This window comes from Odontesthes bonariensis, chromosome 10 (assembly GCF_027942865.1).
Source record: "Odontesthes bonariensis isolate fOdoBon6 chromosome 10, fOdoBon6.hap1, whole genome shotgun sequence".
In the NCBI taxonomy this organism is placed as follows: Eukaryota; Metazoa; Chordata; class Actinopteri; order Atheriniformes; family Atherinopsidae; genus Odontesthes; species Odontesthes bonariensis.
The window spans coordinates 39,339,017-39,356,746 of record NC_134515.1 but is presented as its reverse complement, the minus strand read 5'-3'; the positions used below and the strand labels follow the sequence as shown (position 1 = coordinate 39,356,746).

At 42.3% G+C, this 17,730-nt stretch overlaps 1 protein-coding gene across 4 annotated transcripts in view; it reads left to right on the top strand.

The window, feature by feature from the left end:
- Nucleotides 1-16,030, top strand: part of LOC142390074 (rho guanine nucleotide exchange factor 10-like protein) — a 201,216-nt gene extending 185,186 nt beyond the window's left edge. For all 4 annotated transcript variants that reach the window (XM_075475443.1, XM_075475444.1, XM_075475442.1 and 1 more), the window contains 2 exons: nt 10,210-10,326; nt 11,698-16,030. In XM_075475443.1, the coding sequence (XP_075331558.1) occupies nt 10,210-10,326; nt 11,698-12,281 (701 nt within the window). In that variant the 3' untranslated portion in view covers nt 12,282-16,030. The remainder of the gene's footprint in view (nt 1-10,209; nt 10,327-11,697) is intronic.
- The last annotated feature ends 1,700 nt before the right edge of the window (nt 16,031-17,730 follow it).

The following is a 17,730-nucleotide window of genomic DNA, read 5'->3' as shown; positions in this document are numbered from 1 at the left end:
CAATACACAAAATTATGGATTATCACACAACAAATAGTAATAAAATGCAATGTAATGCAGCTCTTCCAGTCCCGTCCCATCTCCTGTACTCTGGCGTCGTCTGCTTCTGGCCGAACATCCGTCCGGCTGGGTCTGGAACTGCTAAGCTAACTCTGGGAGGAGAGGTCGCCAGTACGTCACTCCCAATCAAAGAGATCTTCAGCATCTCTTCTCCCTATCAGGCTATACTTGGTTCCACCCTCGAGGAAAGAATCTTGTGAACCGTCCGTTGATAACCTTCATTCGTTGACCAGCTCTCCCATGCGTTGGTCCTCAGACCTGGTCTCGCATGGTCATCTGCCCCCAGATTCCTTCCACTGTTTGTTTGAACATCACTTGCAGCAAACACCTTCTCAGAATGGGTATAATGCAACACACCAAATAGGGAAACCATTCTCACTATCAACAATATTGCTATTCCCGCTTTAACTGTCATCGCTCCCCCTTCTTCCAAAATCCCAAACAGACCAGTCCACCACCGTTCACCTCCACCAGCATTACCCTTCAGCTCCTCTTTCAGTTCTCTGATCTTCTTCACGGCCGTTGTCAACGTTCCACCAGCTGCAGTGTTCCCGGGTATAAATGTACAACATTTTCCCCAACCATCTGGCGAACACCAATTTTCCCTTTTAATATCCATTCTAAAACTTGTCTGTTCTACCAAGCCGTCATACTCGTCTCATGTAGTTGTTCTCCAAAGCCTGCAACCCCTTCACTCGTGTAGCTAAGAATTCCCTGTTGGTTGTATTATATGTAATTAGTCCATTCCCCATTTTGTTAATTGTGATCCACGGCAAAATAGCCTCAAATCCAGCTGCAATCTCCCTGCGTGCTTTGAACTCGAAAGGAATCCCTCTCGGCTGCCCTATTGCATCCAAGTAAACGTGCTTATCCCTGATGTAGTTACCACTATATGTTTTAACCCTCCTTTTTCCACATCCAAACCTCGCATCTCGTTTACCTTGTCCTACACTAACACCACTGATGTCTTCCTCCTCACCAGTGCCCAAAGACCTATCCACCTGTTGGGTAACACATTTAACAAAACATCATCTCCACACATCCAGTAACTCTCAGCTACTGGGTGTGTCTGATCCCCAAAAAGATATAGAATTAAAATGATCATTCCTATATTTTCACATTTTGATCCAAATAAATAAATCCTAATAAATATTGGTTTCATTTAACAGTAGTATTACCTACGTGAGTTCCAAAAGCATTAGAACTCACCATCGTAATCTACTCTATAATCCGTTGGAGGCCCATCCTGTGATGTACTAAGATTAAATTCAGCACAAGAAGACTCCAATTTGTGGCCCTACCCTATTTTGAAAACAATTATGTAACTTATTTGGCCCAAACATCAATCCGCACTTAATACCACACATAGGAAACAATAACCATTTATCCTCTGCCGATGTGAACCTACCTTCTCTGCATTCCTGTTGCTGGACCACCGCACAGTCTCTGAAGGTGTGTGGCTCTGGAACAACAACAGGCAATGCTCCCGGAGCGTCTGCGCATAAGAGACACTCCGTCGCTGTCAGTTCCCTCGTAGTGTACCATGCCCAACTATACCACATATCCTGTGCTGCCTTAACCCATCTTCCACAGTTACACTGTTTTCCTGACTCTACCTCTGCATGTACACTCCGTATGTTCTTGGATTAACATGATTATTCTGTCACGTAGTGCTAATGGTATCAAATCCCCCTAGTCTTCCCCAAAAAATCTTTCTATTCCTACAACCATTGTGAACAACTTCTTCTGATCCGAGGACAACATGATCTTACCAGATTGCCCCTTTGTCGCGGCGTCCAGAGGCGGTGATTTGGTCGTCTCCTCCACCGGACCCATGATCCACACCTCCTCACACTTATCTTCTTCACACTTAACAGATGCCTCTTCACGACTAGCTCTAGTGTGTATTGCTGGCAAAGTTCGTGGCGTGGCATGGCCTGAGTGGGTGTGTATTGTTGCATCATACTCATCTGACCCAGGCTGGCTACTTCCCTGCGGGGTGGCTTCATCACGGGACCCTTCCAGCCTCTCCTGTTTGCGGGATCCCGTCCAACATCTCCAGGCTTTGTTCTCCTGAGCCCATGCTGTCGGCCAACACCCACACCTGGATGCTCATAAGTGTCAGAAATCTTAACCTCTTCCTTTTGTTCATCCTTTCCTCGGACTTAACTCCGTCTGTGTCTTTAGTCCGAACCTTAGTGCAGTGATTCAAATGGTACCATGTGTTGCTACCTTCCACTTGAACTGCTGTTGATGTTGCTCGCACCATTGTGTACGGTCCTTCTCATCTTGGCTCAAGCCACTTCCCTCGGAACACTTTGATGTCCCCCTGGTCGCCTGGCACCACTGGCCTCTCAACCAGCTGTTCGAGACCTGAGTCTCTGGTCTCCTCCTGTAGATAGATTGTTCTGTGGATTGCAGTTAGTTGCTTCATATAAGCTGTCCACTCTGTTTGCACCTGCTCAAGTGGGGGCCCTTTAAAGGGACCTCTCAACTGAGGTGCCGGCATGGGTCGACCCGTTAGCATTTTATGCGGTGTTAGTGCGTGACTCTATGAGTCTGCATACGAAAGCTCATTAGTGCAAGCGGCAAAGCATTTAGTTTAGTTTAGTTGAAGCACAGATTCAATTCAATTTAACTTTCCAGGTTCCTTTGATCCTCTTACCCATCCCTTGACTCTGTGGATGATAAACGGCCCCACAGCGCTGCTTGATTCGCAGCTGCTGCAGAATGCCTCTTGCACTTTTCTAAACAAACACTTAACCATTATTTGAGCTAATCTCTGATGGAATGACAGACAGATGAATCAATTCTCTTACCAAAAAATTTTTTACGACTATTTATCCAATATGTATGACCAATATCCTTGTGATGGCGTGACCTCTGGCTCCAGTAACACCATTGGTGCCAAAACAGCAAGCTGGCACTTTGATGCTACTTTCGCTGCTTCATCAGCCGCGTTATTACCTTTACCGACCACTTCGTTACCTTTACGATTCTTTGACACTTTATCACCGCCAGCTTTGCGAGGAGCATCATGACTGCAATCCGCTCCTTCATTTGGACCTCCTGTCGCACTGGACTTCCGTCTGACCTCCTGAACCCTCTCTGCTCCAAAACTGCTTCAAACAAATAGCAAATATCATGAGCATATGCAGAATCTGTGTACACATTCGTAACCTTACCTTTCACCAGTCAACATGCTTCCGTTAATGCCTTCAGTTCAGCCAACTGTGCCGAACATGGCCGTTCACACTTCTCAGCTTTCACCGTCACAAAGTTCTCCACCTTCCTGTTTCAGAACTGCAAAACCTGCATGATTACGCAAATGATCTCACAACATGAACCATGCACAACATAAGTGACGTCAGCCTGAACAAGTGAAGTTGCTTCTAAGTCAGGTCTCAGTTTAATGCATCTCACAGCTTCTGACACACGCTCATGTGGTTCTCCTTCAAACTCACGTGGAATGACATCTGCAGGATCCGATGTAGTACACTTCTGTATTCTCACATCTGGACGTGTCAAAAGATGCACAACCTGCAAACATCCTGTCCGAGTCACAACATACCTACCCTGATTTATTAGTTCTGAAATCTTATGGTGTCTATTGGAGACATAAGAAAAATGGCTTCTCATATTTTAGTGTTGCCGGTTTTGGATGACTTTTGCTAATTTTGTTTCAAATTTCCAAAGGCTAACTTAGCCTCGTTTGTCCTCTCCAGTTGTGCTTTCAACCTTTGATCTTTGGATTTTTCGTGTTCCTTCCAGAGGAAGCAAATTTTATTGCCAAATCTTCCCAAGAAAAAGATCATACTTGTTTTATTTTAATTTTATTCATTAATACATTTATTTATTTTGGACATGGCGCTTTACTTCCTCCCTCCACGTGGGATGGAGAGATATCAGTAGTTCCCTATGGGATAAATAGATACTCTACCTTAGGCTAACAATGCTAAAATTTAAATTCGAAACTTTGTTTTGTTTAAATCTCAGAAATATTGTAATAGTGACATTTAATTTTAAATTTAGAAAATTTGTTTTGTTTTGTAATAGTAATAGTGACATATTTAAATTTAAGTTTTAGAAACTTAGTAATAGTGACACATTTAACTTAAAAACTTTGTTTTGTTTTGTAATAGTGACACACCTGAGGGCGGTTTTTAAACCCTTGAGTACGTCTGGTGTAAGTGTACTTCTTACCTCTATATGTCAATGTAAACCAATACTGGTATTCCTCTGCCAGAGGAACGCCATGGACCTGCCGGGCCACTTGCTCCGCCCCCCAGGGACTGGCCACGGTCCTGCCGAACACTCGGGTTTCTCGGTGCTCTCGGACAGCTGTAAACAAAGTGTCCCCTCTCGCCACTGGCCCAACATGCCCCCGAGGACCTTCGTCCTCCAGGTGCACCTCTTCTTGACCTTTGACAGGGTCGACGATGGACTTGCCCCTGTAATGGCTGTTCAGCGGCCCCCGCTGTCATGGCCTCATTTCGTACTTCTTGCTTCGCTTGCAGTTCTTCTAATTGCAACCGTGCAAGTTCCCTTTGCATATCCTCCTCCTGCTCCTTCCGTTTCAGTTCTTTTCTGTATTTGTTTACTGCATGCACCACATGGTCTCGGAATTGTCCATGTGACATTGAATTCAACCCCACCACATCCTCCAGCCTCCCCTGAGCTGGGGCAGGCAGAGCCTCATTGATGGAAACTCTGAACAATGTCACCCAAGCTGGGCTCTTCTCAATTTCTCCCTCAGACTCTTGTCTCCATTTCTTCAATTGTTGTGCAATGTACACAGCTGGACTCTCTGTTCCTGACAGTGGCTCCCCCTTTAATGCTTCGAGGTCCACTCCCACGGGAAACTCAGCTCGTAACGCTCTCCAGAGTGCAGCTCGATATGCATTAAAGTCAGTTCCATCAGCTCGGTGGCTTAACATCCAGTCATTCTCACTGTGTCTCAAAATGCCCTCCATGGTAGAAGTTCCAAAACACAGTGCCCACACTGCCTTAATGTGTCCAACAGACAACAGTTTATGCACAGTCTCTTGTTCAAAAGCTCTTATCCATCTACTTGCACCTGTGTGAAAGTCCGGCAATCGAGCAAGCAGCCCCGCCAGGTCGAGCATCTGCCACGGCACATACTGTCCCTGCGTCATTTCTATCAAACTCGGTGCTGACGCTGTTGGACTCTTATGTTCTTCAGAAGATGCCTTTTGAACTGGAGGTGCCAGTTCTGGTGATTTTTGATATTGTGGGAGCTGTCCCCTTGCCTGATCTGAATTACAGACGGCGTCTGGCTCAGGAGCTCCATGACTGCTTGATGTAGCTATTTGTGGTTCTGGACGTTCATGAGATATTTTTTTATTTTTTATTTCCGAATCTCCTTGTATGTTTACTGCTCCTGGCAGTGTTGGATATAGCTCTGCATTTTCAAAGAAATGTAAAACTGTTAATTCAAGCTCTCTTTTTTCCTGTCTCTTTTTGCTTTTGTCCTTTGGTTTGTAAGCTTTAATCCTTTGTTCCATAATCTTACAGGCTGTTACATTGAAAGTGCCACCTTTTGGCCAGGGTGAGAAATTGTTTTTTGTTCATTTTTCCCATTTTAGAGATATCTTTTTAATATCTTTGGAATGTTCAGGATGTTTGGCGCTGATGGTTATTGTTGGTGTTACATCCATTGTTTCACCTATTTAGTTAGGTTACTATTATTGCTAATGTTAATGTTTGCTAACCAATGCCAATTGATGTTAGCTTCCTAGCTGCTGCTAATAAATGCTAACCTATTGCTAATTAAGATTTAAACCAATATTTGCCTTATTGCTATTGCTAATCAATGCTAATTGTATTTCTGATCAATGCTAATTATGGCTAGCAACATGCTAACAAATGCTAATAATGCTAACTATTGCTAATCAATGCTACTTATTGCTAATCAATACTAGCTTCCTTGTTGACCAATGCTAATGGAATGCTAATTATGCTATTCAATGCTAATTATCGCTAATCAATGTTAGTGATTGCTAATCAATGCTAATTATTGCTAATCAATACTAGCTTCCTTGTTGACCAATGCTAATGGGATGCTAATTATGCTATTCAATGCTAATTATCGCTAATCAATGTTAGTGATTGCTAACCAATGCTAATCACCGCTAAACAATGCTAGTTATTGCTAATCAATACTAATTATTGGTAATCAATACTAGCTGTATTACTAATGCTACCCAATGTTAATTTATTGCTAATCGAAAGCTCAGTTAATGCTTACTCTGTTTGAAGTGACTCAGGCTAAAGGCGTTGCCCCAACCCTTGCTCACATCCGGATGCTTCCGATCGGATCCATACACAATGTCTCTCCACCAATCCAGATGATACAATGAAATCTGAACACACCTCTTAATCTATCTCCAATGAAACACGTCTGAGACACGTAACTTCTAACCAATAAAATATGAACACACCTCTAAGCCCGCCTCCAATGAACCACGTGAATTCTAACCAATCAAATATGAACACACCACTAAGCCCGCTTCCCAGGCTGTTATTAACTCCTCCCAAACATAACAATTGAACCACACCCCAACTCAAAATGGCGTTTGTCACACTTTTGTAACAAGTTCAGAAAGAAGAAGAAATACAATCTGTCCAGCCGTGGACAGGGAGAAATACAAACCAAACAATACAGAAATACCAATTGCACTATTCTTCACCTCAAAATGGCGTTTGTTAGGAAAGAGAAAGAAATACAATTTAACACGCTGTGGACAGGCAGAAGTACAGACCAAAAGATACAGAAACAATGCATAAGCGAAAAACTTTCTTTATCAGGAATGTCAATGAATCAAATGGCCTAGGGACAGAACCTTTAGCACATTACCTAAAGAAAACTAATAATTATTACAGTTCAACCATAAAGTGCCCTGGAAAACAACAAGGAAAGAAAATGTGATTACGCACGAACATCTGTGAGTATAAAGACAGCACAAGAATGTCAAGGACAGAGCAGCGCGCTTCCACACAAGCAGCGTGAACGCGCAGCACTTCGCTCTCCCCCTGAAACCCAAACACCTTCACTAGCCTGTTGAAAATAGAACTTTAGAAACTTAACACAAATTACAGCAGTATTCAATAATTCAATAATAACAAGATGCACTCAACCAAAATACACAATATTAAAGAAATCAGCACACAGCGTTTAAAAATCTCATCACTGTAACAAAACCTTATTTCAACAAACTATCAATGCGGCAACTATAACAATGAAGCAAATTATGACAATGAAGCTAATCTGAGTGTCTCTGCACTTACTTAATTTTTTATTTAGCCTAAGATTATAAGTAAGACGTTGTGTTAACTCTATGTGTTAACTCAAAATGACTAAAAATACTCAAAAGTCAAGGGATGAGATGAGTTGGAACCTTGATTTATCACACAAAATAACTTTTTTCTTTTCTTCTTTTTTTAGATTCACATAAAACAGCAGGATTTCACACACATTGACAGACACAGAGAAAGACCGGTCACACACACTCACATCAAGTCAGTCGATCAAAGTTTTTGTGTCAGTCACCGTTCAAATCTTCACAGTTTTAAATTATCAATTTCTTTCATTTAGACTTTTAATTTTTCAGGAGATGTTGGTGTAGGCAATATATGGAATACAAAATGTGTTTTCTCTACAAGCCTTGTGATATGGTCTCTGACCAAAGCAACAGATGCTGACGTGTACTTTATCAGCCTCGCTGTGACCTCTTATAATAATCTCCTGTGGACAATTCATGAACGAATTTGAATTTTCTTCTAAAAAAATGTCTTTATACTGAGGTCTCGGATAAGTCCCAAGAGTTCTAAGCAGATATAAAATGATATAAACATATATATTTAAAATGTGCCCCTTCTAGAACTGGATTTTTTCATTTCAGAGTTTTCAAGAAAGTCTTATTGATCCAACCGTCAAACTTTTATGTTCGCCAGTCAATCAATTATCAGTATTCGTCTACTCCTTGACTAGTGAAAATGATTTTCACATATTTAATGAGTCTAATGTACCCCGTACTCCCGTCAGTATTCCTCCCCCCAATGCATTGAAGGATGGCTGATAGTCGCAAGAAGTACCATTGGTGATTGCTCAACAACCTACCCGCTTCTTTAAAGCTTATTCATTAATCCAATTTGAATTCACCCGATTCATTACCTGCCGGAGCGCAGCAACTAGCCCTTCTTCATTACCACAAAAATACAACAACACGATAGCCAGACCAGCTGATCACAGCTGTCTGCTTTACAACTCACATAAGCTGCTGTTTACCCAATTTTTATCTTAATTCAAACATTTGGCTCCCCTTGGCCCACAATTTAAAACAATTTCAGCAGCCCCCCTGCGCAGAGGAAAACAATGAAATGCTTACCGAAGCAGATCCGTCCTCTCTCCTGTGTTCTTTTAAATTTGGGGAAGCCGGACAAAAGCGGTCAGCCGTGCTCCACTAACAGAAATCAGCTGCGTAATGGTAGGAAAAAAATCCAACCTGCCGGCTTGTTACAGCTGATGTCGGTTGTCGGGGCACAGAGGACACGCTCCGCCGGGATCCAGATGCAAAATCTCACGAATTCGGGGTCACCATTATGTTGTGGAGAAATTAGAGTCGAATCCCGCGTTGGTCAGCCGTCCATTGGGGAGTTTATTGGAACAAACCGTCACAGCAAATATGCATACAGAATGTACAAAATGTCCGCAGAGTTCATTTTGCGACACCCTTTTATACTGTCTTATCATAACAAGTGTACGTGGCCCTCTCTGGAGGCGCCTAGCTCTCACCATAATCATAAACAAGCTCATTCTAACTATCAACAATATTCATATGAACCAGTCAACAAGGCACACGATGTAATTATGACATGTCAAGAGAATGTCATGACATTATTCTCCCACATCATCACCCCCTGTCACCTCTGACAGAGTCTGACTAGTGATTTCCTTCTATGTACCGTATTGTTAGCTTTGATGTTAGCTTTAATGTTATATCCTCATTTGTAAGTCGCTTTGGATAAAAGCGACTGCTAAATGCAGAAACATAAACATAAACAGTTGGTCTGGCCTCTAACTGTCATCTAAAAGGGTTATTTGTGCATTCAGCACAGGTGTCAAAAGTATTCACATTCATTACCCAAGTAGAAGTATAGATACTAGAGTTTAAAAAGACTTCTGTAGAAGTTGAAGTATCAATTCAAGCTTTTTAATCATGTAGAAGTATAAAAGTACTAGCTTCAAAACTATTTAAAGTATAAAAGTAAAAGTAATGTAAAGAAAAAAAAAAAGCCATTGAATGTTATAGGCCCCGCACTAAGGGACAACACCCATATATGTGTGCTACTTAGCATTAACATGTGTTTCATGGAACGGAAAATTGGGACATATCTGGAGCATAAATGGAGCAGGTGAGCATGGCAGGGGGACGAAGCAGTAGTGATTCAGACCCTGAACTACAATTCCATAGAACCACTGCTTCAAAGCTTGCTTGCGTGTGATGTGATTTGTAACGTGCGATGGATCCCATACAGACCAATAGTGTGTCGGAATGGTATATGTTCATACTTCTCATCCAATCGCAATCAAATTCACTCTATGTTTTTGAACGATAAAAAAAAAAACAGGCCGAAATGAAATAAGTGTAACGAGGAAAATGTAAGGAGTAGAAAGTACAGATATAAGGAGTAGAAGTGAAAAGTCAGCTGAAAAATAATTACTCCAGTAAAGATACCCAAAAATTCTACTTAAGTAAGGTAACAAAGTATTTGTACTTCGTTACTTGACACCTCAGGTATTCAGGCTAGTTAGCATTAGGGTGTTAATGCCTTACCCATAAGTTATGGGACAGGTCTGGTGGGAGCGAGTCTCCCAAATCATCTCCAAAAGACAAAGGTTGTGATAAATAAGGGGATGTCTGTCGCTTCCTGGTGTGGAAATCCCCCATCTGTGTCTTTGCACAAACATTACCACACAGGAATATTGCTGGGGCCTTCCAAAGGTTAAGTTTCATATTAAATCCACACTTGAGTTTACTACACATATTTACTACATGGTTCTTGTAGCTTCTAGCTTATACCAATAGTTATGGTGTTGATGCTAATGACTGAATGTCTTTATTTCAGGTCAGGTGTGTATCTCCAGCTTGCTGATCAGCCAAGGTCTTTTGTGGGTGGGCACCAGCCAGGGCATCATCCTCACTTTCTCTGTTCCCACCCTAGAGGGTATTCCTAAGATCACAGGTCTGTAATGAGTACAGCACCTTTCTGGTCAAATTTCCGGAAATGTGAATACCTTAGCAAGTAAAAATGATCTGATTTCCAAAAGGCTTAAAGTTAAACATGACATGTTTCCTTCATCTATACTAGATGCCTTTTTCAATTATTTTTCAAGGAAATCTTTAATTTCCCTCTGGGGCAGTTTGGATTGTACCCATCAAAGGTCACACAGTCATCATGTGAACAATAAATACAACCACAATTCTCACAAAAATTGGGACACTGTGTAAATTGTAAATAAAAACAGAATGCAAAGATTTGCTAATCTCATAAACATTTTATTCACAATAAAACAGAAAACATGTCAAATGTTTAAAGTGAGACATCTTACTATTTCATGAAAAATATGATCATATCTTGTATTTGATGCGGATGGTCTCACATTTGACTCTAGAATACTTTGGTATACAGAGGAGTTCATGGTTGACTCAATGACTGCAAGTTGCCCATGTCCTGCGGTGCTGTTTCTCCTGCAACCCTTCCAAACAAGCCATATTTGTTCATTACATTACATTACATTACATTACGGTCATTCTGCAGACGCTTTTATCCAAAGCGACTTACAATAAGTGCGTTCAACATCGGTAGGCAAAAGAACTTCAGGTCACAAGAAATCGTAAATCTTATGCTAATTGTACTGTCATGAACTTTAACATTTAACATGCTAACTGAGGCCTGTAGAGTCTGAGATGTAGCTCTGGGAAGATTGACAGCTGTTCTGAATGTTTTCCACTTGTGAATAATCTTTCTCTCTGTAGAATGATGGACTCCCACTAGTTTGGAAATGGCCTTATAACCCTTCCCAGGTTGATGGGCAGCAACAATTGTTTCTCAAAGATCATTGCTGATGTCTTTCCTCCTTGGCATTGTGTTAACACACACCTGAATGCTCCAGACCAGCAAACTGGCATTACTTCTGCTTTTATAGAGGTGCTCACACTTACTGATGAATTAATCAAGTTGATTTGATTAGCAGCACCTGGCTGCTACTTACCCCCATTAATTCTTGTGGAAGCAATACGGATGGACTTGTTTTTTCACACACTGCTCCTGCATTGTTCAGTAGATAATGACGTAGTATAATATGTTCAACTGAGGTTGTATTTACCTAATTTTAAGACTTGGTGAGGATCAAATGACTTTTGATAATGTCCTGTTTAAAACATTAGAACTGAGGTGGGTGTTGTTCATTTTCACATGACTGTAATTTGCTGTTTTAATTAGAGAACAGCTAAAGACATTTATCCTACTTCTCTTGACACATTATCTTTTACATCTTGACATGTGTTACTATTAGAAACAAGATATATTCACAATAACTGTTGTACTCCTCAGGAAAGGGAAGGACGTCTCTGAATGCTCACTGTGGCCCAGTAGACTTCCTTATGTCGGCCTCAAGCAGCCTGGCCTCTGATTTCCTAAGACAGGACTCTATCCTCAGCAGCAGTGAGGAGGTGGCTGAAGGAGGAGAAAAAGATGGGGGGAGGAGAATTCATTTGGCAGGTGATGAAATAGGGCTAAGGTTGGAGAGAAGCAGTCGTCCCAATAATTCAGAAGCTCATCCAATGAGGGAGGGGAAGCCTAAGTGTCTACTGCTGCAGTATCATCTCAACTCCACCTCCCAGCTTCCCGGGAAGCTGCTGACAGCCCTCCCTGAGCAGGGAAGCGTGAAGACCTCTCCTGACTCTCTAGAGCACATTCCAGAGGATGGTTCCATCTATGAAGTGAGTGAAGACCCAGATGTGTGGGTAAGAGGGCGGGCCACAGATCAGGAGAGAGAGGCCAGGCGCAGCAAAGTCACCTCAACAGCCATTTTCTCTGGTGGGAGAGGATACCGCAGGATAGACCAGCCAGTCTCAGCAGACTCCACTGAAAACACGCTACTGGTGTGGCAGCTCCCTCTTTGTCTCAGCCAGTGATGGATGGGATGATCACCTCACTGACTAGCTGAACAATCGGACAAAACTGCTACTTTAAAACATTTCACCAAGTCTCTAAAAGAGCAAATGACACATCACTTTTGATTCTCGTGATTTGGTCAGTTGTGAGAGCTGAACTTTATCTACAAAAATAATGTGAGCAAACTGTCAGAAAGGTTACATTTCTCAGGTAATCTCTTCGCGCTTTAGTAAGAAGTTACCTCCAGTAAGGTTTAGAAATCAAGAAGGCCTCCAATGTTCAGCTCTTTGTTCAAATGCGGCCTTGCATAACATTTTACTTGTTCAGCTTTTCATATTTATATTAACAACTTCCGTTCAATTCATCCATCCATTTTCTAATTCAGTCCAAATCATGGTTGATGTGCTGGTGGAGCCTGTACTACCTGCAATTGGTTGAAAGACAGGGTAACCTAACAAGAAAGTTTTTGGATGGTGGGAGGGAGCCGGAGCGCACACAGTTATGAGGGAGAACATACAGAGGCCCCAGCAAAGATTCAAATTTGGAGCTTTCTTGCTGTGAGGCAACAAAGCTAACCACCACACCAACATGCAGCCCTCAGTTAAAGTTTGTCATGTCAAGTCACTTTAAAAAAAGAATAAACAAATCCAATTCAATCCATCACATTGTAACCCAATTATAATCATAATTTTACCACGATATTATCATCATTGTCATGTCACTGAGTTGAAGAACAGAGTTGGAGTTAGTTATCTGCTTGAACTATCTCTTGAGATTCAGTTGACTCTTAAACTGTCTTTTGCTGCTTGACAAATAACAGTTTAAACATGTAACAGCATTGAGGGGCACCCACTCAGGATTAAATTGGACAATTGTTAGGTTACCCAGTCTGATGGTCTGGGGTATCTTAGTAAGAAATTCTAAAATCAAATTGCAGAAAGTTGTGGTGAAGCCCATGTAAGACAGCTTGGTGACCAACTTGGAGGGAATAGTATTTAATGCTGCGCTGTAATCAATGAGCATTCTGACGTAAGTGTCACTCTGATCCAGTCTGGTGAGGGCAAAGTGAAGTGCAGTGGAGATGGCATCCCCCGTCGACGTGTTGGAGTGATAGGAAACCTGATGTGGGCTGAGAGAAGAGGTATTTGATGTGATTCAGTCTCTTAAAACACTTCATGATGATCGGAGTGAGGGCAATGGGGTGGTAGTCTTTCAGGCAGGTTAATGAATGAATGAATGAATGAATTTATTTGACTATTATTTTGTTAAAAACATGGTACATCAACTGAACCATACATTAAAAGAAATAAATAGTCAGGGATAACACAAAAAAGCCCTAAGGCTTATTTCCATTGTGGTCCCTGGTTACTGGTGATTGTTTAGGCATGGGGATAATGGTTGTGGACTGGTATGTGGGTACTTTCGCTGCAGCCAGGGACAGGTCACATGCCATCAGGTCCAACGGTTTTGTGAGTCCTCACTCTGTGAAGGGCAGACTTGACCTCAGGGGTGGCCAGAGTTAACCCTTGATCTCCTGGTGATGGCAGGACATTAATGGCAGTCTCTTTGTTGTTTCAATTAGGGGTTTAGTGTCTTATACAAGGACTCATTGATACCAAGAGGGGTTGGGGATCAATCCACAAATGATTGCTCTACCCACCGAGCCATGGCTGCCCATAACTTTGAGTTTCCCATAATAGCAGCTTGCATGGCAGTTCCTTTGCCTTGTGTGGGTGTGGTTGAATGTGTGAAAGAGAAACGCATTGCAAAACATTATGTTGATCCCAGGTGCTGTGGAAATTGTTATCGAAGCACACTCAGAAACACACAGAAGGCGTCAAGTAGAACTTTCAAGAAAGCAAATCTTTATTTCAGAAGTTTGCCGCCCAAGCCATGGAGAAACTGAGTTACAGCCAGAGAAAAAGTGTACCCAGTTTCTGCATTTCATTTCTACTATGATGGAAACAAAATGCTTTGTGATAGATTACTGTCTGCACACTTAAAAAAAAAAGTTTCCTTCTTACCACTGATTTGAGCATTTAGATTTCAGCAAGTAGTTACCTGTTCTATGTATTGACTATTACAGGTCTCTAAAGGACTATTCACAATTTGAAACTGTCATGCCCTGACCTCTTTCAATGTAAAATATACTCACAACGATTAAGTGTTGACTACTTATTGATTACTGTAAAATATTGACGTGATAAACTGAAGTTAAAAGATGAATAAATGATTGCAGGTGAATAATAAAGTTCATCAGACATCCAGTTTTGCTGAGTGTCACAACCGTTTATTGGTATGGTCTTAAAAACAAATTAAATACAAAAGGGGGCAGGTAATTCTGATTGAGTATGAGAGTTCCTTGTTGGGACTTGGATTCCAGGAGTTTCAGTCACAAACATTGATCTGCTGTTTAGTGTTTCAGTAAAGGCATGGACCTATAGGTAAGTGGTCAGCAAACAGGCTCGGAAATTGTGGCCAGAAGTGCAAATTTGATCATGAGAATGTTTGTAGATTCGACTTGAAAGGTAAAAACAGAAAGTAAACTCCTTCTCGGGTGACTGAAGGTGACTTAAGTTATGTACACACGTAGCCGGGTATTTTTAAAACCGAATGTTTCCCCCCCTCCGTTTATAAAATAATTTGTATCCACATTACCTCGTTTTCGAAAAAAACACCTTCCACACATAACCGAACATCTGCGTTTTCACCTGTCTTGACAACCCAAATGCATTTTCTGTTTTGCGCAATCTGCCCTCGTCAGCTAAATAATAAAGTGTGCACGCAACTTTTTTGAGCACACCGACAGGTGATCGCATGACAGTGGACTGCCCCTCGATATGAGGACGTAATAATTCCGACAGCGACAGGACTGAGGACTGGGACATGCGAAATTGACTTGGGCGTGTAAAATCAAGGCAGTAAACAGCGCCTGCACAATAATAACCAGCACAGTTCTCAAGACATCCATGCTTCTTCAGTAAACAAAGGTCGCACTTTAGACTTTAAAGCAGATTTGTTGTTGTTTTGGCGCATATTGTGACGTTCGAAAATGCAAAACTCCGGTTATCTCTGTCTACACGCAGCTACATAAACAGAGTTTTCAAAAATCTTCACTTTGCCCGGAGTTTTTAAAAACATTCGTTTACGATGCGTTTTTATGCGTTTTCATGTGGATGACAGGTCCAAACGTAGAAAAATATATTCGTTTTAGCAGATACCCGGCTACGTGTGGATGGGGCCTCAATCAGAGTGTATCAGCAAGTACAATCAACAATTACATAGAGGGACAGAGTTGGAGCCAAGGGGTGGCCAGAGGTGCCTATGGACACCACAAAGTTCAGCCTGGGCACCCTACACAACCAATTTAATTCATATCAATTTTATTTATATAGTTGTGGAGATTTGTACCTCTATGGGTCTATCAGGCCATGCTGTTTGGCAAAATTCTGCATCATCAATTTAGATAACAGGGTTTGTTGAATCTTGGAGTAAATTACTTAGATTCAATTAAATTTTATTCATATTGCGCCAAATCACAACAAATGTCATCTTAAGGCACTTAAAAGACACATTCCAATTCAAGCCAATTCGAATCCAATTTATTGTAATATAATCGTATATAATACAACAATGTCTGTAGCCTGGTTATGACTGAGCTGATGATTTCACAGACTGTGTCATCAGGTCATTTATAAACTGCTACCAGACTGCAGATGAACTCTCTTGCGAGATAATATGGATGTACACGTACAGCTAGCAGTTTAATGTCCCGGGTACAGATCCTCTGTTTTACAGTTTGTTTTATGTCCAGGATTATACAAACTGTTGTTAATGCCTCCAGTTTTGCTCCTTTTTTTTGCGTGGTATATGCTTCTGCAGTCATGTCTCACTTAAACATATAATTCATTCTCAATACTCTTTTTGTGTGCTCTTGAGTGCTCCAAAGTCTTCCGTGTTTTTTGCTAGCGATCTGACATTCTCCATCAGTATCAAGGGAAAACCTGGCCTTTTCTTCCCCTGTCTGTTTCTCTGACTTGTTCTTGCCCGACATCCAAGGCATTCCCCCAAATCATCAGAGATTGTGAGTCTTTTTGTCAGACCTTCGTTGACATTTGGAAAGCTCAATTTGCTGCTCTCGTTTGTAAAAGACTCTTACGGTGCCTCAGTATGGCTCAGTGGCTCAATTCATATTGTATGGAGTGAACGCTGGCGCGATTTGCTGCCGCTGTTCGCCGGTAGGCCTACTTGCTGCCCTACTGCCGCTGCTCGCCGGTAACTTTTAAAGTTTTTAAACTCACCTGGAGCCTTTTTTCTGGCCGTCTACGCTACCCGAGCCCTCGTCAATAATGTGGACCGGTAGGACATACATCCTGCTTGTCTGCGTCTGGCTCCTTCTACTGCCCGTTCACCTGCAAGTGGCGGGTTTGCTACAGTACTCGGCCACTGACCTGCTCCAGCTGCGCTGTCACTCGCCTGGACCCGCGCCAGAGGCACTCCACCTTCACCCGATCATCATCTTCCAGCCTCGCCGGAGCTACATCCACCGAGGGTCCCGCCGGGATTTCCAACACAACAGCTCAACAGCAATAAAATCCATCTTGTCCAGCTCTCGACATCGCCCTCCACGCTCCACCAGCCGGGCTGTCGACCACAGCGTGTTAGCCCGCCTAGCTCGGTCGGCTAACACCACCATCAGCTGCGACAACACCTCACTCAACTTTGGAATACTCAACATCCGCTCACTGATACGCAAGGGACATCTCATCCAGGACCTCACCCCATACACCGACCGTAAGCTAGACTCTCTTTGCTTAACCGAGACATGGCAACAGCCAATCAACAGATTGAATCCACTCCAAGTGGGTTTGTTTACACCTGTCAACCCCGTGTCTCTGGCCGGGGAGGAGGCCTCGCGATAATCTATCGCGAGAACTGTAAAGTCTGGCCGGTGCCCGTGCCAGTCTCTAGCTCGTTTGAGTCCATTGTCTGTCAGTTGTCTGGTCCCACTCCAACCATTATTGCCACTGTGTACCGCCCCCCAAAACCGAATAGTGACTTTTTAAATGATTTTACTGCTTTTCTCACACATCTATCCTCTCTCTCACCAAACATAATACTGCTGGGTGATTTTAACATCCACATGGACAATACCAATCTGCCTCTCACCAAAGACTTCACTTCCTGTTTAGATGGTTCTGGATTTCAGCAACATACCACTATTCCCACACACTCCAAAGGACATATTCTGGACTTAATCTGCTGCTCTGGTGTCACCCCTCTCAACATAACAGCTGATGAACTCCCCATAACTGACCACTTTCTCCTCTCATTTACAGTGAAGCTCACTCTCTCAATCGCTAAAACACCATGCCTCATTTCTTTCCGAAACATAAAGAACATTAACCCCTCCACTCTCACTGCAAGTATCCACTCTTCATGCCTCCTCGATATCAACAATCTGTCCAC